General features: G+C 50.9%; 1 protein-coding gene across 1 annotated transcript; it reads right to left on the bottom strand.

Moving 5' to 3' along the window:
* Positions 1–1,013: 1,013 nt before the first annotated feature.
* Positions 1,014–22,233, bottom strand: EFCAB12 (EF-hand calcium binding domain 12). Its single transcript, XM_030840863.2, has 9 exons — positions 22,160–22,233; positions 17,079–17,527; positions 14,281–14,466; positions 12,342–12,498; positions 10,157–10,353; positions 7,462–7,660; positions 3,997–4,156; positions 2,216–2,272; positions 1,014–1,536 (listed from the first exon to the last, which is right to left on the bottom strand). Exons 1-9 carry the CDS (start codon positions 22,206–22,208, stop codon positions 1,206–1,208), a joined length of 1,785 nt encoding a protein of 594 aa, XP_030696723.2. The 5' UTR covers positions 22,209–22,233; the 3' UTR covers positions 1,014–1,205.
* Between the last annotated feature and the right edge of the window lie 218 nt (positions 22,234–22,451).

Raw genomic sequence — 22,451 nt, 5'->3', positions numbered from 1 at the left:
TTTTATTGTTTTTTGCGGTACGCGGGCCTCTCACTGCTGTGGCCTCTCCTGTTGCGGAGCACAGGCTCCGGACGCGCAGGCTCAGCGGCCATGGCTCACGGGCCCAGCCGCTCCACGGCACGTGGGATCCTCCCGGACCGGGGCACAAACCCGTGTCCCCTGCATCGGCAGGCGGACTCTCAACCACTGCGCCACCAGGGAAGCCCTAGCTTTTGTTTTGAAGGTTATTGTGAAAATCAAATTTCAAGAGAGGAAAAAAAAAAAAAAACGGAGCCCGAACACGATAGGGATGTCATGTCATCCATCAGTGATCTGTGGTAGAGTAGTTTCAGGGCCAGATGGAGACAGAAGCTGAAGTGGATGGTGTTGTTGACTTCGTAATGGGTGAGAAGGGAAGGGAGCAAGTGTTGACAACTCCTTCGTGAGATTTTGACTGTGAAGGGGAGTTTGAGGAGAGCCAGAGACATGAAATGTGAAATGTGAAGGGAATGTCTTGTCCAAGATCACACAGCTGGCATGCCGTAGGGTTGAGACTGCACCACACCTCACGAGACTGCGCCACGCCTCACGAATCCTGCTTGCCCTGTGGGCTGTGGAAGTCAACTGGGATGCTGAGCACAGAGGCACTGTGCTAACAGCAGCCCACAGGGTGTGTGTTGTGAAGGAAAATGTCTTGATGTGGGGGTCAGGTGGGCGAATCAGGGGAAGGGCTCACGAACCAGTGTGCTTGCACTTGTGAAAGGCCCAAGAGTTTTGGAAGTAGTGACTCAAATGGCTCATTCTTTGGGGGATGAGGGACACTTATTTCAAGAGAAGGGCACAGGGGTACCCACATTGCCTGCTGCTTCCTGGTGGGCCCTGAGATCCAGGATGAGAGGCTGGAGGTGCCATGCAGGCATCCCCGTCAAAACCCCAGGCAATGTGTGTTTTTTTCCCAGGCTCAGGACCCCAGCTTGCCAACATCCCTCTGGCCACAGCTCCTGAGCAGGAAATCACATCAGCTGTATCACAGGTGACATGAGAAAAACTCCAACGTGGTTTATTTCAAAAGGACAGAGGTCAGGAGAGGGAAATGCTCAAAACCCACATCTCTCCCTGGACACATCCACTCTCTGACACACTGCACACTTTGAGTTTGGAGAGAGCTGGCCCGGGCCTTCCCACTGAAACGACTTCTGTTTGGTTCTTTGATACCGTCCCTGTGTCTACGGCTCTGGGCTGCTAGCTATACTGGCCCCCGGCCCAGGATGGCTAGGTTTGGTGACACTTGGGCCAGTCCAGTTGATGTGGTAGATCTTGGGGGCATCGTAATAGGCATAGGTCATGTAGTTCATGTCTTTAATGGGCCACCAGTGGTCGGGATGGTAGGTGGCTGAGTAGGCCTGGGACCGGTGTTGGACACAACTGAAGAGCGCCAGGCTCCGGTCCACGGTCACAGTGGGCAGGTAGAGCTTCAGCTTGTCCAGGAGGTGACCCGGCCAGAAGAAATTGGGATGGGTTAGCTGCGGACCACTGGGCCTCTTCGCCTTCAGCTTCCTGGAGAAGGAGAAGACACTGGGACGGTTGTCATGGAGACAGGTGGCGGCTGGGGCTGCTTCCCAGCGGAGCCCACCCGCTGTGAGCAGAGTGGAGGTGCAGCACCGTGCTAAGCACTCTAGTACTCAGCCCTCCCGACAGTGCTGTGCGGTGGGCTCTATTGTCCCATCTGCCTCACCAGCGAGGACCCGGAGGCCTAAGGAGGCTGAGTTATTTCTCCAAGACCACACAAGCCAGCAAGTGGCAGGGCACAGGCTTGAGTGCCAGTCTGCTGCCTCTAAACCCAAACTCTTAAGTGCACACTGTCTGCTCTGCAGAGGCATTTTAATGTGCTGTTCGAAATACAGCCTCTGGAGCCAGCACAGCTGGGTCCGAATCCCTGCTCCACCACTTAATAGAGATGTGACTTTGAGCAAGATAGTCAAACTTCCTGTACCTCAGTTTCCTCTTTTGCAAAATGGGAATGCTAAGAGTAACTTCATAGGGTTGTTGAGAGGATTTACGTGAGCTAAAATCTGGAGAGCAGTGTCTGCCTAGCACTCCTAAGTGTCATTTTATGCCCCTCAGCTCCTGGGCACTGAGTCCCAGGTGCAGTGCTGCCGTGTACCCTGCAACATGCGAGTCCTGGGCACCTTCCTCCTACCCGCCCCCCTCCCAGAGATAGATGATCACTACGGACCTGGTGAATTCCTCAAACTTCTTAAAGCTGACTTTCTTGACTTTCTTCAGCATGTTCCTAGTGGAGAAGAGAGAGAGAGGTACCTTTTCAGGAGACAGGAAATCCAGGTCAGTGGGGCTTTGGGGAGTAGGTCAGTGTGACAGGGGGTCCACTTCTGAGTCCAGACCAGAGCTCTGAAAGGAGAACTTCTTCTACCTGGGTGGGGCCCTGACTCTGTCCCCCATGCTCCAGTGGAACACACAGTGCGCTGGGGTGTCTAGACCTCTGGGCCCCTATTGGTCAGGCAGACAGGATGACAGCCCTGGGCTCAAGGCCTGGCTGGCTGGGTGACTTGGGGCAAGTCACTCCCCTTGTGGAGCCTCGGGTTTCTCATTTCCCAGCACAGAGACCTCCCAGATGGTTATGAGACATGCTCGGTAATCTGAGTCCTTTTGGGGCCCCTGACTCCCACTTGCCTTCCAGAGCTGAATCCAGCCTTGAGGACAAGGGTGGTGAAAGCTAACGCCCCAAACCTCAGGCCTGGCAGACATCACTAATCACCGCAGCACACTTTCCCAGCAGACATCACTAATCACCGCAGCACACTTTCCCAGCAAGCCTGCGTCTGGCTCCAGCATCTTTCACAATGCATTCAAAGAAGCCAATGAAACCAGTCCACCCCTGCCCCGAGGGACATCTATCCTTTATAACTGTGGCCCACCTAAGCAGGACAAAAGTCACTTTCTCAGGTTCCCTAGGTTCATGGCTCAGGAACTGGTGGCAGCCACTCAGGGGCTGGAAGGCAGTCACCAGGGGATCAGAAAGGACTCTCTAGGCCACCACCTGCCCTGCTCATGCTCAGCTCTTCCCAACCAGGGCTGTAGACAGCCCCACCTGCAGACCTAGCCCACTCCTGCACTGGAGAACGCCATGACGGGGCAGGCTAAAACAACAACAACAATCAGTGCTCGAGTGCTAACTGCTAAGAAGCTTACTTGCATTTCTCATTGGTCCTCACTGTGTGTGGTATAGCTGTTGTGCCCATTTTACAGATGAACATACTGAGGCTCGGTGAGTAAGGTAGCTTGTCCATTTAACCGCTGGCCTGTTGGATTTCCACTCGGCTCTGCTACATCCCACCCCCGCTGTTCTGGCCAGACTACCCTAGCAGGCAGCTGGCAGTGACCTACGGTGTGGTTCCGTCTTGGGCCCCTCCCCCCCTCATGGTATCTGGTCAGCTGCCCCCTCCTCCCGCACTCTGCAGGGATGCTGCCGTTCTCCAGTCTGCAGTCACCACTGATGCTCGTTCATAGCCTGCCCTCGGGTCAACCTCCTGACAAAGGAGGACATTTTCTTAGAGAGGACTTGGGATCTGACGGTCAGGGGGAGGCCCCAGTGCAGAGTTCTGTTCTCCTCCTGGGGGGCTGCAAGCCCACCTTTTGCCAGAGAAGGCAGGACAGAGAAGGGGCTGCCATCACTGTCCTTTGCAGGGGCCCTGACACCCAGCCCATAATTTGTGAAGGGTCCTCCCCCCCATTTCTCTAAGAAGTCCCTCTTTTTAACCTTTTCCAGAGAGCTTGGGGTCACATAGGATGTGGTCAGGAGGGTGGCTGTGTGGGAACGAGGCAAGGCGGCTGCAGAGACACGTGCCTGGGGACACGTGGCCAGTCCATGGTGATCAGTTGGGTTGGACATGCCAGGTTAGGACACAGACACTGGCACAACGTGACCCCCAGCCCCCCAGCAAAGGGGCAGCAGTGGGACAGGAGCACAGGCAGGGGAGGAGGGGGCCGACACTCAGCTTGTCAGGCTTCTGAGCCACAGGTTTGGAAACGCCCTGGGATCGGAGCAGGGCCTGGTTCGGACTGAAGATCTTCAGGTCCGAGTAGTAGCCTCCCGGTTGCCGGATTGGACGCACCTGGTCCTTCTGGAAAATGATCTTGTCCCCCGGGTACAGCAGGGCTGTGAGCAGCAAGAGAAATACGGCCTGTCAGCCCAAGACCCCTCCCCATACCGAGCCTTTGGGGCAGAGCGGGGGGTTTGTCTATTTGTTTTAACAAATTCACATTTTTGCTTGAAAAGATTTTTCTTATATACATTAAAAAAATTTTTATTGTTAAATCACTGTAGATTCACAGCACGTTGCAAACAGTAGTGCAGAGCGTCCCCCAGGCCCTCTCCCAGCCTCCCCTACGGTGGTGTGTGCATCACCACAGCACGCTGTCGGGAGGCGCGGCTGGCGCGGTACCGCTCACAGGACCACAGGTGAGGGTGCCTGTTCACAGCTAGGGCAGCAGTGGCCCCGAGGCCTGGGGGTAGTTAGGACGGAGCGCTGCCCTACACCCCACTCTGCAGGGGCGTCCTGGTCAGAAGTCCAGGAGGAGGACGGGAGGGCTCACCCAAGACTTCACTAGATTAACTTAGACCCAGTCGCTGGCAGTTTTCTCCTCGTAAAGAACGTAAGAAGCACTGGGCTGGGGCTCCGCCCTCCTGCAGCTGCTGAGCAGGGCTTGTCCTAAGATGGTGACACACAAACATCTCATGTTCTGGACACAGTGATGGAGGGTTATTCTCCAGGTTATTAATGCTGGTTATTGGGGCGGGGAGGGCAGGGATTGCGGAGCTGAGAAGGGAAGGGAGGGAAGGAGGAGACGTGCCATGTCAACATTTTTTAAAGGTTTAAATGATTTTTGAAAACTACATTAAAAAAAAAATATATATATATATATATATAGGGGCTTCCTTGGTGTCTCAGTGGTTGAGAGTCTGCCTGCCGATGCAGGGGACACAGGTTCGTGCCCCAGTCTGGGAAGATCCCACGTGCCGTGCAGCAGCTGGGCTCGTGAGCCATGGCCGCTGAGACTGCGCGTCCAGAGCCTGTGCTCCGCAACGGGAGAGGCCACAACAGTGAGAGGCCTGCGTACGGCAAAAAAAAAAAAAAAAAAAAATATATATATATATATATATATATATATATACACACACACACACACACACGACTTTAAAAATGATTTACATAAATAATTTTGTGTAAATAGTAAAGAAAGACTGTCCTTGTGAAAGGACAGTCACTAAAATATTATTGCTGGTCAACTCACGCTGGGGGGATTTTTATTTTTATGTTTTCAAAAAATATAAGTGAGCATGGATTATCTATAAAATCAGGGGGAGAAAAATAATAAAGCTATATTCAGTGGGGACAGGAAATGCCTCGATGTTCTGGAGTTCCGGCCCATAAGCTTGAGACCTTGAACACAAGCTCTAGCCTTGAACACAGACCTGGAAATCCCTGTGTTTGTGCTTCTTGGGCCACAGCAGATCATGCCTCTGTCATAAGGACAGTCAACAGATAGTGGCCAGGGCAGTGGTCAGAGATGGACCAGTGTCTCTTCCATCTAGACCAATCAGAAGCAAAAGGAAGCCCACCCACAGATGCTCCCATGTGCCCATGGGTGGTGGGATCCTGCAGACAGGTGAAGCTCACCTGTGTGCGGACCCAGAAGCCAGCAAAAGCCAGTGGTGGAGAGAATCAGTAGAGGCTCAAGCCTCTGGTGGGGACAGACCAAGGGGCACGTCCGGGGAAAAGACCTAGCCCACAGGAGCCTTCGGGTACCTGGCAAGCATGCTGGTATTTTAGAAGACACAGCTGCAGCTCCACCGCTAGCCAAGACCAGGGAATGTAAATGATCCAGGTAGACAAGGCTCCCCAGGGGAGGAGGAAGGAACGATGATGTGGTGAAAAGTTGGTGTCCAGAGCAGTGGGGTCTCCTACTGTCTCTGCCCTCCCCACCCAGGCGGGCAGCAAATGGCCGCCCAAGCAAGGGGTGGGCAGCGTGTTCAGCAGACAATGACCGTTTAGGCTGGCTGGCCTGTGTTCCTGAAGGCCCTTGGCCACTTCCCCTTGTATAGACCTGTTATCGCTGACTTGTGTCCTCCCAAATTCATATACTGAAGCCCTAACTCCCAGAATCTCAGAATTTGTATTTGGAAATAGGGCCTTTCAAGAGGTGATTAAGCTAAAATGAGGCCGCTAGGATGGGTCTGAATCCAATCTGACTGGTATCCTTAGAAGAGGAAATCTGGACACACAGAGAGACAGCAGGGGTTCATGTGTACACGGAAAACACCATGTGAAGAGACAGCCAGAGGGTGGCCATCGGCAGGCTAAGGAGAGAGACCTCAGAGGAAACCAACCCTGCTGGCACCTTGATCTTGGACTTCTAGCCTCCAGAACTGTGAGAAAATACATTTCTGCTGTTTAAGCCCCCGGTCTGTGGTATTCTGTTATGGCAGTTCTAGCAAACTAATATAAGACCCAGGGCCCTGTACATTTAGCACGTGTTTCCCTCCATCTGGGGGAAAAGATGGAAACAATCAATTGTGACTGTTAACTCTTGTTCTCAGGTAAGTCACACTACTCTCTGGGGGCCCCCTTTTTTGAGAAAGCCACATGCCCAGTATGGCCACAGCTCCTTCCTGCAGAGTTCCTATGGGAAAACCTCTGCCCTCAAGTGCAGCTCACTCCGTGTTTTTAAAGCACAGACAGTGACCTGCCCGTTAAATAAATAAACTCATAAATGTGGGATGCCGGCATTGCTACATGGTCAGCAGGGGCTTATGGGGACACTCCCCTGTCCCATGTCTCAGAAGCACACACCCAGAGATGTGGAGGGTTCAGCTCTGCTTGCGTGTGTGAAAACACAATCCTTCCCCCACGCAGAGGGCAGAACCAGTAGGAAATCTCAGGGTGGAGGCCTTGGTCTGAGCAGAGAGCAAAGGGCCTCAGCAGAACCTGTCTCCCGGTGCCTTCTTCCCTCCGTGTGGTAGAAGCACCAGGAAACAGGCCTGGCCTAGACAAGTGGTTTGGAGCACCCAGTGCATCACAGCAGTTACCACTTCCAGCCAGACTCCCTCTCTGAAATCGGGATCCTTTCTTTGTGCCCAACCTCTGGCTCCCTCACCTGGAACTCCTGGCCTGGCGCTTCCTGCTCTAGACTGGGGAACCCAGACCTCCAGGCCTGTGAAGCCTGCAGCCCTGCAGGGCTGTAAAATCCCATCTAAGAGCGAACCAGGCGGGGCTGTTCCTCCCTCCACCACCAACATCTCCCACCCCCACCGCCCGGCCCCGCAATGTCCCCACCACAGGCCGCAGCGGCGTGCTTTGATGTGTGTCAGCTGGAGAAGGACAGACCTCAGGTGGACGCCATCCTCGCCCTGGCTGTGGGCCCCCTTGGCACCTTCCGGAGGACCAGCCCCGAGGCCCTTACCTCTCATGAGGACGTCCTCGGTCAGCGGGAGGCTGTAGGATTTGCAGAGCTTCCAGCACTGCAGGTAGACCAGAAAGGTGCTGGTGCGCGACCTGTTGATCAGCGCCTCCATCTCCCCGTGGATGGTGGACGGGAGGCAGTGCTCATCAAAGTGCTTGTTCCCGCTGTGCTCCGTGTACTGGATGGAGGGGATGGTGAGCTGTGGAGAGAGCAGAGGCTGGCACTCACCCCTCCTCACCTCCTGGCCCAAGGCAGATGTAGAGCCTCATATACCTCCCCCCCCAGGCCCCCGTGAGGGGCAACAGCAAAGAATGCAGGTTCTGAAGTCTGGCTTGGGAGGAAAAATCACACGTGGTCCAGGTGATCCCCGGAAGAGCATCTGAATGGTCAGCGTGTGCGGTTCTGTGTGCACAGCCCCTTACATGGAAGCACACACACAATTGTATCATACATACACTAGGCCCTAGAGGTGTCCTGTTGAAACATTACATTCGACTGTCTGGCTGTGTGGGAATTTAAATTAGGTGCAGCCACATGTGACTTTGAAGTGGAAGCCACGTGTTAAGGATGACAGAGCAAGGTATTGAAGATATAGGTATTGACAGAGCAAGGTATTGAAGGTATAGAAGAGGCCTGGGGAGCGTACAGCCACTTTTGGCCTTATTTCTTTGTAAGGAAAGAAAAAGTCTACTTTTTAAAGCTTCTAAAATCAGAATCAGCTGTTAATGGAGGTCATTGCTTACCTTAGTATGTATTATGAAGAAATGATTAAATAGCTATTGTGAGTATGAGAATGCATTTTTTTTTTGGCCGTGCCATGAGGCATGTGGGATCTTAGTTCCCCAACCAGGGATCGAACCCGTGCCCCCTGCATTGGGAGCGTGGAGTCTTAACCACTGGGCCGCCAGGGAAGTCCGAGAATGAATTTTTTATTTATTTAATTTTTTTAAGGTTTTTTTTTTCTTATTTTTTTGGCTGCATCAGGTCTTAGTTGCGGCACGTGGAATCTTCACTGGGGCATGCGGGATCTTTCGTTGCAGTGCGCGGGCTTCTCTCTAGTTGCGGCATGTGGGTTTTCTCTATCTAGTTGTGGCACATGGGCTCCAGGGCACGTGGGCTCTGTAGTTTGCGGCACGCAGGCTGTCTAGCTGAGGCGCGTGAGCTCAGTAGTTGTGGCGTGCGGGCTTAGTTGCCCCGTGGCATGTGGGATCTTAGTTCCCTGACCAGGGATCAAACCCACATCCCCTGCATTGGAAGGTGGATTCACTACTGGACCACCAGGGAAGTCCCCCGAGAATGCATTTTAAAATAGAAATCTCTTGTTCTAATTAAACCAAAGTAGTTTCTGACGTCTACTTGAATCACTGCTCTGATGTAGTCAACTATTAACAAAATTTTCCTTGTTTTTGTTCAAAAATAAATAAATACAATAAAATCAGAATCAGCAGAGTATAGCTTATAGGTCAAATCTGGCCTATCACTTGCTTTTATAAATAAAGTTTTATTGGCACACAGCCATACTCATCTGTTTAGCTGTTGTCTATGGCTGCTTCCATGCTACAATGGCAGAGCCGAGTTGTTGTGACAGAGACCACATGGTCTGCAAAGCCTAAAATGTTTATTATCTGGGCCTTTACAGGGAAAGTTTGCTGATCCTTGCTCTAACATTCTGGGTTTTCTCATCATGCAACTTAATCAGATCTTAGTCAATATAACACTTACCAATACCTGACATTTTATTTTATATATGTATATATATACATACATATTTATACTATAAAAAGTATATAGTAGAGGGACTTCCCTGGTGGCTCAGTGGTTAAGAATCCACCTGCCAATTCAGGGGATGTGGGTTCGAGCCCTGGTCCGGAAAGATCCCACATGCCGCGTGCACCACAACTACTGAAGCCCGTGCACCTAGAGCCCGTGCTCCGCAACAAGAGAAGCCACCGCAATGAGAAGCCCACACACCGCAACGAAGAGTAGCCCCCGCTCGCCGCAACTAGAGAAAACCCACGCGCAGCAAGGAAGACCCCAAGCAACCAAAAAGAAACAGTATATAGTAGAAAATATTTATTGATAGATAGTATTATATTAGTATTATAGTATTAGTATTATAGTATTATAGTAGAAATATATTAGTATTATAGTATTAGTATTATAGTATTATAGTAGAAAATATTTATTGATAGATAGTATTATATTAGTACTGTCTGCCTCCCTGACTAGACTCTCAGCTTCCTGGGGCCTGGGGCTGTTTTGTTCTAGGCAGCACCTAGAAGGGTGCCTGACACATCACAGGCTCTCGATAAATATTTATTGGATGAATTAACTCAGGTAATCAGTTATTCCCTTCCTTCACTCGTCACATTGTTTCTGGAGTGTCTACTCAGCGCCAGGCCCCAGGCCAGGTTCCTGGATTCCAGCTGTGATGAAGATGCAGCCCTGGGCTCAGGATGTGAAGTCATAATTAAACAGTTGGACGAAGGGGATACTTTCAGAAGCATCATCTCGTTTTATCTTCACAGAAGCCTTGTGAGGTAAGTGCCATTCTTACATACAGAAGAGGCAACAGGGAGGTAAGGAAGCCCCCTACTAAGAGCTCCCCTGGCCAGAAGGTGATGCAGGGGCAGTGGATTTGAACCCAGGCCTGCCCAGTCTCCAAGCCCCATCCCTCCCCTGTTGGCGGGGGCACCTTGCTCTGCCGCTTCTTCTCGCGGTACCGCTTGCCCACATCGTCCATCTCCTCCAGGGTCATAGGCTGGGCCTCCATGTCGGTGTCGACCACGGGCACGGTCAGCAGGTCCATCTTGAGAGGCTCTGGGGCTAAATTCTCCTGCTGCTTCTTGGATGGACTCTGTGGGGAACCACTGTCCTTGGCAGATCTATAGTCTAGGAGCAGAGGGAAGAGACAGAGGAAGGAGGAACTGAGAGGGTGCCCAGCCCTGGAATCCATCAAGCAGTTAACCAGTGTCACCAAGCAGGTGCCCACGTGTCCGGTCAGTGCCATCTGAGGTGCACCTTGAAGGTGTCCCTTCTTCCGTTTCCAGTGTGGCCACCTCCTCCGTCACCTGCACCGTGGCCACAAGCCCTCCTGTTGCCATTCTCATCCTCTAGCATCCTGTTTCCAGGCCTCCACTGTCCCAGGAAGAAATGAAATCCTGGCCCTGCCACCTTTTAGTTTTGAGACTGTGGACAGGTGTTCAGCCTCTCCAAGCTTCAGCTTCCTCCTTGCAAAGCATGAATAGTAGCCCTGACCTCCCGGGACTGGAAGGAGAAAATGACCTAATGCTGTGGGTAAATGAGGGTAAAGCTCTGCAGCCCACAGGGGGTGCCCCAAAGCCACTGCCTTCTCCCTTGTAAGCCAGGCGTCCAGACTCTTGATGCTACTGCCCCTTTAAGCAAAGCAAGCGATACCCAAGTCCGCTTACCTTACCCACTGCTGCTCTCCAGGGAAAAGGAACTCAGTGAGGACACTGAGATAGCACTGGCCAAGCAGATACCTGCTCTTGGCTCTTAGGGAAAAATAGGTCCCAAATACCTTTGCTGCAAACGTGTACCAGCACGTTTGTGTCTGGGGCACTCTGATCATTCAGCAAATAACTTGCAGCCAACTACGCGGATAATGATAAGCTTTGGTAATGCATAATGACAAGGCAAAAAGAGCATGGGTGGGAAAGCCCACCCAACTCCAGGAGACCTCAAGGATGCACCAGACATAAAGGGTACAGGATCTCATTACAGTGGGGGCACTCAGGTTCCCTGGGGTTCTGAGAGGGACGGAGACTGTGCCTGGGGTGACAGTGTCTCGGCCTGGAGGCTTGTTGAGACCAGAGGTCAGAAATCTCGCTCCCCTGTGGGACTGAGGAGGGGATGCGCTACGGGAGGCGTCTCTAAAACTACCCGTGAGGACGCTGAGCACCCAGCTCCGTGTAACCTTGAACTCCAGAGACCCCGCCCAAATCTTCACCTCCGTAAGGAAACCCCTCTGCTGCCCTCCCGGGCTTTTACATGACCTCAGGGAGGGCGAGGAGGTCCCCCCACGTCCACCCTCACAAACGTGTCTGAAATTAAATTCCTGCCAACCTGAGGGTGGGGACAAAGCAAGATCTGTTTCATTTAGAAGAAGAGAGAGGTGTTTATATTTGAGGAGGACTCTGGAATGGTGGGTAGTAGTCAAGGGAGGGCTTTAATTTTATCTATAGTTCAAAAAAATTTTTTTTACAATAGTGGCACTAACAATAAACAAACAAACAAACAAAAAACATGATGTACCCTGTGTTGTAAATTCATAGGCAGAGCTACGGCTGGTTCATTTCTAACTTGCCTCTGTGCTTCCTCTGGATAGATGTGGCTTCACAAGCACACAGCTTGGCAAATGGAACTTGAGCTGTGCACAACCTATACAACTGTTCACAGCAGCCCTGCTAATATCCCTGATAGTAGAATACCAAAGTAGGTTTTCCAGTAAACTCTAAACATGTACTAATTCTAGTTTCTGAATTCTAGTTAACTTTTTATCAATAATATGTAGATTAATAGTGGGAAGGCCTTGGACCCACATACAAGTGGAAAGGCTTGCCGTTTGGGTCAGTCTCAGCCTATCAGGTGGGCTTTGATGGGCTAAAACCACCCTTTGAGAATCCTCCTTTAAGGATAGGGTTGGGCCTCATTCATCTTTGAATGGACCCGGGAGCTGGACACTCAAGAGAATATCTACCCTGCGGTTGATCTCTGGGCCTGGAAATACCAGAGGGAGGCTTGGCCCACCTATAGTAAGCCAGAGGTGGAGAACACACTCAAGTGAGCCAAGGCTGCCTCCATCACACTGGCTCCCAGGATGCGGAAGTGGAGACACGGGGGTGGAGGTGGATATGTACACTCTGTTGCAGTTGCCAGGGTGCTTTTCTGCTGAGCCGAAGACCACTGCTCGCAGGTGCTGGCCAGGTTATCCACGGTGATGCTGTTGTGCTTTCCCAGAGAGCTGAGATACATCACGATGTCCTCCACCTCCTGGCTTTTCAGAGGGACTCCAACCTGAGGAGAGAAGAGAAGCCCCAAGGCGGGCGGGCAGACTCCAAACGTCCTGCCAGGACAGCCAGCCTGGCCTCACCTCCCCGTCTAGTTTCATCCTCAGCCACCCCCAGCTCACACCCAAGGTCTCTGCCCAGGAGCTCAGAGCCCTTCCCGGGGCCCTGAACACACCCTACACGTTCTCACCCTCTGCCTTTACTCAGACATTTCCCACTTCCTGCCTGAAAAACTCCTATCCCTCCTTCAAAACCCAGTCCAGACATATCGTCATCTTTGCAGAGTCTGTTACTTCTTCCTCTGGCCTCCCTCCCCACCCCATTCCAATCTCAATGACAGCCTTCCTGTGCTGGGCTGGAAGAAGGATTTCACGTCTGTCATCCCTGTCCATGAGGGACACATAAGCCTCCCTGAACTGAAGTAAAAAAGAATCGGAAATCTGATACACATTACTCCTTTAAGGATGGTGAGCAACTTCAGAGAAGTAAAATGCTTGCCAGCAATATCGAATATTCAAGAAGAAAAGTTTTAAAGGAAATACAACTTCATCAGCTTCTTTAGACTGTAGATATTATTCACTGAGCTTTACTTAAAGAAGATCAGAACTTACCTGGTGCTAAAGGACTTAATGTTTTATCTTTTTGGTTACATTGATTAACAACTCTTCATTTTTTGTTGTTTTAAATGCTTTGAAATGTTGTTTCGATAATTACATGTCATAAAATGATAGTGGGAAAACTGGTGATAATTTAAGACCATAAAAGATGCAGCATTCCCCTTCCTAAAGTTTTTTTAAAAGGTATCTTGTATTCAAAATATATAAAAGCTTAATTTACCCAGACCAGGAGTCGGCAAACTTTTTCTGGAAAGGGCCAGATAGTAAATATTTTTAGGCTCTGGGAGCCACGTGATCTCTGTCACCACTACTCAACTCTGCCCTCCTAGCATGAAAGCAGCCATGTCGATATGTAGAATAATGGGTGTAGCTGTGTTCCAATAAAACTTTATTTACAGGAAAAAAACCTTTATTTACAAAAACAAGAGACTGGCTGGATTTGACTCCTGGGCCATGGTTAGCAAACCTCTGCTAGACCGATGGAAGGGATGACGGGAATGTTCTATGTCTGAGGGATCCAGTGGAGGAACCACTCACCACATGTGACTATTGAGCACTCCAACTGTAGCTGCTGTGACTGAGGAACTGGATTTTTATTTATTTACAACTAATTTGAATTTTTGAAGAACCTGTGAAAGTGTGGTCCGTGGACCTGTACCACAGGCATCGCTGAGAGCTTGTTAGAATGCAGCATCTTGGGGGGACTTCCCTGGCGGTCCAGTGGTGAGGACTCCGCGCTTCCACTGCGTTTTAACAAGAAGCTGCATTTTAACAAGATGGAAGCTGAGAGAGAGGCTGCATTTTAACAAGACCCCGGGTGAGTCATATGCCAATGACGGTTCCAGAAGTTCTAGAAGGTTCTAGAGGCAGGACTGAAGGCCCAGCTCTCTCTGTGCTCAGTTCTGGGGTGATTCCCCAAGCAGCTGGCGGCTTATGGGGCTGACTCCGCAGACTTCCCACTCAGCTAGGGCCTTTCAAGGTCAGGTCAGTGCAGGGTGGCTTTAGGGGTCTGATGGGGCCTCAGGGTAAGCCACATATACCAGTGCGGCTTTATAAGTAATACGGCTGATGGTCGGAGCAGGATCTGGGGAGGGGGCAGCGGGGGGAGGGTGGTGCATGGGCGCCCTCCATCCCCCAGTCAGGCCATCCTCGGGGGCGGGGGAGGCGCTTACCGCCTTCAGAGCCGTGATGAACTCCTCCCTGGAGATCCTCTGGTTCTTGCCCTGCTCCACCTTGTGAAATATCTCCTGGATCTTGATCTTGTGGCTGCACAGGTAAGAGTACAAGGCCGACAGGGCAGAGGGTTTGGGCAGTGGTAGCGGGGGCACCTGCTGGTGGAGGGGTCGCGGGCTTTTCTTCTGAAAAAGGCAAGAGAGTGGGGTAGAGGGGAGAGTTTGGGGGAGACAGGCCGATGGAGCTAGATCCCCAGAGTAAGAAGTGGGAGAGAGAGAGTCTGAGCCACCCTGAACAGACAGCAAGGGGGAGGGCAAGGAGCGCTGGATTCCGGCAGGTGCGTCCTGCCACGGGACGCCTGGGGGATCTGGCTTCTCTGGGCCTCCAACTTCCCATGAGAAACAAGAGGCTTGGACAATATGAGAAGTAAAACTTTCTTCTTATCCACATCTCTCCTGTCAGACCAGTCAGTATTCTAATTGCACTGGGCTCTCGGTGCACATTCATGCCCCAGCCAGGAGCTTCCTACTGCCGCTGCCCTCACCTCCCAGCCTCTGCCCCTTCTGGGCCTCCTGCCTGGAACACCTCTCCTTCTTTCTCTTCCTGTCCAAATCCTACTCCTCCATTTCCAGGTGAACGGGAATGCAGTTAGCCCTCCGGGTCCACGGGCTCCACATCCACGGATTCAACCAACCACAGATAGAAAATATTCCCCCCCAAAATTCCAGAAGGTTCCAAAAAGCAAAACTTGAATTTGTCATGGCTGTTGGCTGTCAACTATTTACATAAAATTCACATTGTATTTATATGGCATTTACGTTATACTAAGTATTCTAAGTAATCTATGATTTATCCTCCTTATACGGAGGATGCTTGGGGATTATATACAAATACTCTGCCCTTTTATATACGGGACTTGGGCATCTTCAGATGTTGGTATCTGTGGGGTCCCCCCCGACAGATGCCGAGGGAGACTGTACTTAGGAATAATGTTCCTTTACTTTGGTGCAGCACTTGACAGATTACAAAGGGCCTTGCTGTTCCCTAGCTTATAGCCCCTCAGGGTATTAGAGTCTATTCATGGCCTGTGGCCAACTGTAGAGTCCTTAATCTGCTCTGTCCACCTCTGCCGCTAGCATGGGAACATCTTGAGAGCATGGCCATGTCTTAGTTAGCTACATACCCCACCTCCTATCCTTGTACTCAACAAAGCCCCCAGCCCTCTGCAGGTAGGCAGTGATGGTTTGCTGAATGAAGAAAACAATGCTGTGAATTCGGTATGAGGTATTAGTTTCCCTTTTTTTTACAAATGAAGAAACAGGCTGAGAGGTGAAGTGACCTCCCCGGGCTCACACAGCAGGTAAGCGGTGGAGCTGGGTTTCTAACCCAAGACCTGTGCTTATACCTAGATGCTGTGCTGCTGGCAGGAAAGCGTGTGCTGGACCCATGAAAGTTGGCTTTTGACTGTGATTACACCAAGGACTGACTCTGAAGTTTGGGGGCCAACCCAGATGACATCAGTAAGTCTGCAATAATAATAAAAATGGCAAACATTTATTGAGTGCTCACGATACGCTCAGCACTGTCTCAGGCACCATATATAAATGAGTCCATTTAGATGTCACAGTGGCCCTAGGAAGCAGGCACAATGGTTATCCCCACTGAACAGCTGAGGAAACTAAGGCCCAGATCATACAGCTAGGAAGGAGCAGAGCTGGGTTTAAACCCAAGTTACCTAACCTCTTATGCCAGCTTTACCTGAACTGGGAGAAATTTCAAGTGTCTGTATTGTAAGGAGATATCCCATACAGTGTCTGTGTTGCAAAGAGTTGGAAGATGAGGGCTTTGGTTACTGACTGCCATTTACCATCCCTATGGGTTTGGACAATGTATGGCCTCACTGAGCTTCTATTTTCATATTTATAAAAGGGACTTATATGTATAATGTATATAAATACATATACAAATTTATAAAAAATTTTCTTCCAACCTCCCAGCTGTGATCCTCACAGTAGCCCTGTGAGCACCTGCTGGCACATATAGTCCCTCAACAAATGAATGAACCAATGAATGAACAGTGAGTATTCAAAATGCCCCACAGATGAATGCCAGGGATGATTCCTCCCAGGGTGGTTTTAAGATATAGTCGCAAATTCTTCAACCCTCCTCCCTTCTAAGGTGGAGCTCAACCCCCTTCCCCTCGAATGTGGGCAGTATTTAGTGACTTGCTCCTGACAAACAGACCGTGGTAGAAGTGATGGTGTGAAACTTCTGAAACTGAGACCTCCTGAGATGAGGTTATAAAAGGCATTGCAGCCTCCTCCTTGCTCTCTTGGACGTTTGCTCTGGGGGAAGCCGGCTGCCATGTGGTTAGGACACTCGAGCAGCCCTGGGAGAGGCCCATGTGGCCAGGAACTGAGGCCTCCTGCCAGCAGCCAGCTTGGAAGCAGGTCATCCTGCCCAGTCAAGCCTTCAGGTGTCTGTGGCCCAGGCCAGCATCTTGAGATGAGAGCTTGAGCCAGTGCCATCCAGCTAAGCTCCTCCCAGCTTCCTCATTCTCAGAAGCAGTGACATAATGAACATCTGTTGCTCTAAGTCACCTTGGGGGTATTTGTTATGCAGCAATAGATAACAAATACACCTTTTTAGGACTTCTGTTTGCTCCCCTGGGACTGGGAGGGGGATGGTGGGTGGGGGTGGGGGTAAAAGATCCCCATCCTGCTTAATTCAAGGGAGTGAAATGACAGCATGCCCCTAACACCCGAAGTGTCTGCATCTGGCAAATGGGGCTGCTCACCTCGGTGTCTCTGGGAGTGGCCAGCTGGCCCATCAGCCGGGCCTCGTGCTCCTTCTGGCTCTCGTGTAGGACCTTGGCCTCCGAAGGCGTGAGTCTGGACTTGTTCCGCAGCCACCTCTCTATGCTGCCAAATGACTCCAGGTCCTGCCGAACCCTCAGCCTCTGGGTCAGCCAGGCCCTTGGGTCCTCTGGCTGTTCTTGGATGTCCCCAACTTCCAGGGCTTTGGAGCTGGGGGTGGGCTCGGGGGGAGCCTGGGGGTGGGGGGTGGGATTGACGGGCATCAGAGCCTCCTTTCGAGGCAAGAAGATGATCCTCCGGCGGCTCTGAGGCAGGTGGAAGTCCTCCTGCTTGAACTGCTTGAAGCAGTGGGCGATGACCGCGTCAGGGTTGAACACGAGCTCCTTGCTGGCACGTCCATCGTCAACCAAGTACTCAGACTGGCGCAACCCTGGAAGAGGGTTAGAAGGTGAGTTCCTTTCAGGAAGAGGACCAAAGGAGTCAGGAAGGAGAAATGCTTCAGCACCAGGCTGGGCATCAGGGCACCTGGGTTCCAGGCCTGGCGTTATTGTTGCCTCGCTATGATGATGAAAATAATTACATCTAACGTGACTGGGCAATCCCAACGGCAGGCACTATGCTAAGAGATTTATATGCGTTCTCATGAAACTTCTTAGATTCTAATCTTACTCCACCCCACTCCCCCCGCCCCCAGTACCCCTTGGCAATCAGAATGATCTTTCAAAAATGCCATTCTGATCTGGTCTGATCAACTGAGGCAGCCTAGTGCCGTAAAGCACAGAGGCTTTGCAGCCAGAACGCTCCGGTCTGAGTTCCGGCCCTGCCGCTTACTGGGGGCATGATCACTTATCCTTGCAGGGTCTCAATTTTTTCATCTGTAAAATGGGGATAATGATGATACCTACCTTATTGAGTGGTGGAGATGTTTAGAATCAGTCCAGTTTGTTCATAATAAGTGCACTGTTACTATTATTTTTTTATATACTTACCCTCCCATTTTGAAATACTTCCATGACTTTTCATAGTCCTCAAAATAAAGTCCCATAACCCTCCTCCGCCAACCTTTCCTGCCTCATCACTTGCCTGTCTTTCCTTACCCTGTCCTGATGTCTTGGCGTTCTCTCTGTTCCCTGAATGATCCAAGCCCCATCCTGCCTAAGGGTTCCGCACACGCTGCTCCCCCTGCCAGGAATGCTCCCTCCCCCATCCATCGCCTCCTCGCTCCTCCTCATTCTCCACGTGTCAGACCAAATGTTCACTCTCCAGCTTCAGGCTGCGTTGTATCCTCCTGTTATCTCTGTACTTTTCCTTCAGACCACTTATCATAAGTATGTAAATCAAGGGCTGCAAACTGGCAGCCCTCATACTGAACGAGGCTTAGGGTCCTGTTTTGCTTGACATACTTGTTTGCTTAAACTTTTCCAGTTTGCACTGCGTTAGGCTGGGGCATGCGCTCTGCAGCTTGCCATAGGCCTCACCATTCCCTATCGTCTCACACGCAGCTCATTTCATTCAGTAAGGGCTTTGTTCAGGCAGACAGTTGCATTTGAAACCCCTGGTGCAATTATTTGGTTTATGTTTTTCCAATACACCGTGAACCGAGATCTCATCTCTCTTGTTCCCTGCTGGAGTCCCAGCACCTCCACGGTGCCAACATATAGTGGGAGCTCAGTAGATATTTGGTGAGTGAGTGAATGGCAAGTGGACAGACGTAACAGGTTGGCATCATGATTTACACCCATTTTTACAGGTAAGGACACCGACCCCAGAGAGGCCCAAGGTCACACAGCTGATTAGTAGCAGAGCTGGGACATGAACTTTGGTTTGGCCCCAGAGCTCAACTCTTAGCCATTACTTGATATTACCCCAGGCTGTCACCTAATCCTGCTGAGTCTCAATTCTTTTATGCCTAAAATGATATAAACTCTCCTGTAGCAACCTCCCGAAGCTATTATGAAGATCAAATGAATAACACGTGTGGGAATGTTCTGAAATTCAGAAGGGATAAAGCATTATTATTAAAAATATTGTCACCATCATTTTCCTTCTAAAACCCAAACTCTCCTGCTTAAAACCCTTCTATTGCTCCCAGCTGCCTCTAGAATAAAGTTCCATCTCCTTAACTTAGCCTCACCTGTCCCACCCACCCCTGCCAACCCCTCTAATTTCTCCAGCTCCTTCTCTCATTCCTTCTGCCTCACCTTGTATTTGTACCCAAACTAAGCTGACTGTGGTTCCGTAGTTCCCTCCTCCTGCCCCCCCACAAACCGTGCTCTTTCCTGTCTTTGAAACACGCTTCTGTCTCTCCCCTGTTCACTTGATTATTCCCTACGTAGCCTTTGAGGCTCAGCTCAGGCATTACGGTCGCCTGAAGCACCCCAGGCTCTCCCTCGTCCCCCTCTTGGTCCCCATAGCCCCTATGTTTAGCCCCCTCATAGCATTTACCATATTTTTCTGGATGAAGATACTTTTCTTTCCCAACAGCCTGTGAGTTTCCCAATGGCGGGAACTGTGTCTTACTTCCTGTGCGTCCCCAGTACCCAGCCTGGCACAAAGTGAACAGTCAGTACATTTGTTAAGTCCCTTTACAATGCCCACGTATTCCTTTCATAGTCAGAAAATAATTAAAGTATGTATACATCAATGTGGACAGAAGTAAGTACTTCCCAACAACCCATTTATCATTTCTTTGAGGACAAGATGTTTGGTACGACTGAAAATTTAGTCATTCATCAAACCAGCATTTACTGAAAGTTACCCAGTGCTTGGTACTGGCTGGGTGCCCAACAGGCAGTGTGCTGGCACAGAACAAGGTGGGGTAACCAGAGGGGTTACAAGGTGGTTTCAGTCAGGGGAAAGACGCTGACCGAGGGATCTGGGAAGTCATCGTGCAGTAGGGGACGTTGAGTGTGCTTTCAGAATGAGTTTGGTTTCAAGGGATAGAGGGGCCAGCATGGGGATCAATCAGGGTGGGGTTTAGGGACTTCAGGGTTACTAAACTGTTTCACAAATTGGAAGCACATTGTGTGTGAAGGAGGAGGTTAATGGAAGAAAATACAGTTGGAGTGATCTGCAGCACCAGGTTCAGGGGTTTAAACTGTACTCTGCAGACCGTGGGAACGCATTCAAAACATGCTCCTCACTGGTCTCGCCTCTTCCACTTGTGCCCCCCCTAGACACCAAATCCATGATCTGCCTTTAGCCAGAGGCATCCCTTCCCCCTCTGAAACCCTGCAATGGCTTCACTGAAATGGCTTCTCCTGCTCTTAGAGTAAAGGACGCTCTTTCACAATGGCCTGCAAAGCTACCTTGCTGGGACTCGGTTCCTGTTTCCTCCCTAACCTCCCCCTACGCTCCTTCCCTTCCAGAGTGAAGGCTGTAGGCCCACCAAGCTTGCATTCTAGTAGTCTTTGGGGTCCTCTGTCCGTTGATAGAAAAGTGAGGCGGGCTCTTCGAATAAAAGAGGTCACCATGTGGTTGTGGGTAGAGCCTGTGTGAAAATGTTCCCCAGGGATTAATGAGGCAAGCTCTCAGCGGCCAACTAGTCCCATTGCCTGCCCAGGTCAGGGAACTCTTTCTACAACGCCCCTGCGGACTTTGCCTGTTTGTATACCTCCAGTGACAGGGTGTTCTCTACTTAACATTGTGAGTGCCTAATTCTAACTGCTAGAAAAGACTTCTTTATATTGACCCAGAATTTGTTTCCCTGGAATTTCTACGACCCTTGGTCCTAGTCCTCTCCCACTGATGCCCCAGAAAACACATTTGTTCCGTTTTCTGGGACAGCCCTTCAGGTGTCTGGAGACAATTCACTACTTCCTTGAAATTCTCTCCTCTTCTCTTGGCTTCTGATACAAATCTCTCCCTAAGTTCCATCCTACCTCTCTGGCCACTTGTTCTTGGCCTCTCTTTTCCTACCCACTCCTAAAATGTAGATAGCCTCCAGGCTTACACTTGGGCACTCTTTTTTTTTTTCCCCCAAACACTCTCCTCCACTCTCATTTCTGTGGCCCTGCATATGCAGAGGACACCCATACCCATATTTATGACTTGGAATTAGCTCCAACTTTCTACATACAGTTGCTCCTAAAGCATCTCAACTTGTACGGCCTACAAGGATCTCCAACTCAACCAAGACTGAACTCTTTCCAAGTTCCCCATCCAATCAGCCCTCTCTAGCCTGGCACCTTTCCCTCACCTCCCAGTGTCTTTGGCCTGGGAATTTGGGACAGTCCCAGATCACCCCATTCCCAACATTGTGAGTTTGCCAAGTCAGACTCTGCATTTGCTGACACTCCCAATCCAATCCTGTCATTCTCAGTGGCTTCCCCATCTCCTGGCTCACAAGATCTCTCCTGCTCTGTCCCTTCTGACCCCTCTTGCCTCTCATCTCCAGCAACACTCAAACTACCAGCAGTTTTCTGAGGACCTCATGTCTCTGGGCCTCTGTGCATGCCGTTCCCTTGGTCTGGAATACCTTTCCTCCCCCTTTTGGCTTGGATAACTCCTTGTATCCTTAATTGAAGCTCTAGTGTAAAGAGCTCTCCAGGACCTTGGAATCATTCCTCCCCATCCTCTGCACTTAGCAGACCTCTTACTCCTAGGTGTCACCCCTGGACCCAGTATTCATCCCTTCTTCTGTAAGTATCCATTTATCTGGCTTTCACCTCTGAAGTTGCAGCGCTTGTCAAAGACAGCAGGCTATCACCAAAATTTTGAAGACTGTTGGTCTTCTCCATGCCTCTTCTCCCATACTGAACACACTAATGTCTAGCGAAGAAGTAGGGCCAGCCAGAGGGCCTGGACACCTTTCCCGGGCCCATGGATTGGGCCGCTAGTTCCAAGCCAAAGCAACTCGGCCTGCTCCTCCAGCCCGGGCAAGGAAATCTGAGAAACATGCACGACCTGCCCCCGACTCCCTGGCAACCCGCACCCAGAGAGAGGACGACACAATGAGATATCCGTCCCTGTCGTAGTCCTCACCCCACTTGCACCCGTCCACCCGGGGGTTGAGGGCTTCCTGGAGCTGGCGTTGATTCCCGGGAGCTTAGGGTGAACTTACGGAGCAGAGACCGGAACACAGCCTCGTACTCTTCAGAAAAATAGTTCATGGTCGCGGGGCCGGAAGCGGGTGCTGAAGAGAGAGAGAGAGAGAGAGAGAGAGAGAGAGAGAGAAGAGAGAGAGAGAGAGAGAGTGTGTGTGTGTGTGTGCGCGCGCGCGCTTGCGCGGGGGTATGGGGTACCAGAAAAACAGTAATACCAAGTTTGCAAGAGACCCGTGACTTGCAGAACTTGGACGCAACTGTTGCCGAGACTACGGACGCCCCGCGCTGATTGGCTGGATGCCGCCACGT

This window comes from Globicephala melas, chromosome 11 (genome assembly GCF_963455315.2).
Source record: "Globicephala melas chromosome 11, mGloMel1.2, whole genome shotgun sequence".
Taxonomy (NCBI): domain Eukaryota; kingdom Metazoa; phylum Chordata; class Mammalia; order Artiodactyla; family Delphinidae; genus Globicephala; species Globicephala melas.
Note: the sequence above shows the minus strand (reverse complement) of the source record. Positions and strands in the feature narration are given on the sequence as shown.

Excerpts from the sequence above, each read along its gene's own strand:
- EFCAB12 (XM_030840863.2), bottom strand. The coding sequence starts at position 22,208 with ATGAACTATTTTTCTGAAGAGTACGAGGCTGTGTTCCGGTCTCTGCTC. Across the intron at positions 14,467-17,078 it reads CCACTCCCAGAGACACCGAG|AAGAAAAGCCCGCGACCCCT; the intron begins GTGAGCAGCCCC and ends TGCCTTTTTCAG. Across the intron at positions 10,354-12,341 it reads CCTGGCAACTGCAACAGAGT|ACTATAGATCTGCCAAGGAC; the intron begins GTACATATCCAC and ends CTCTGCTCCTAG.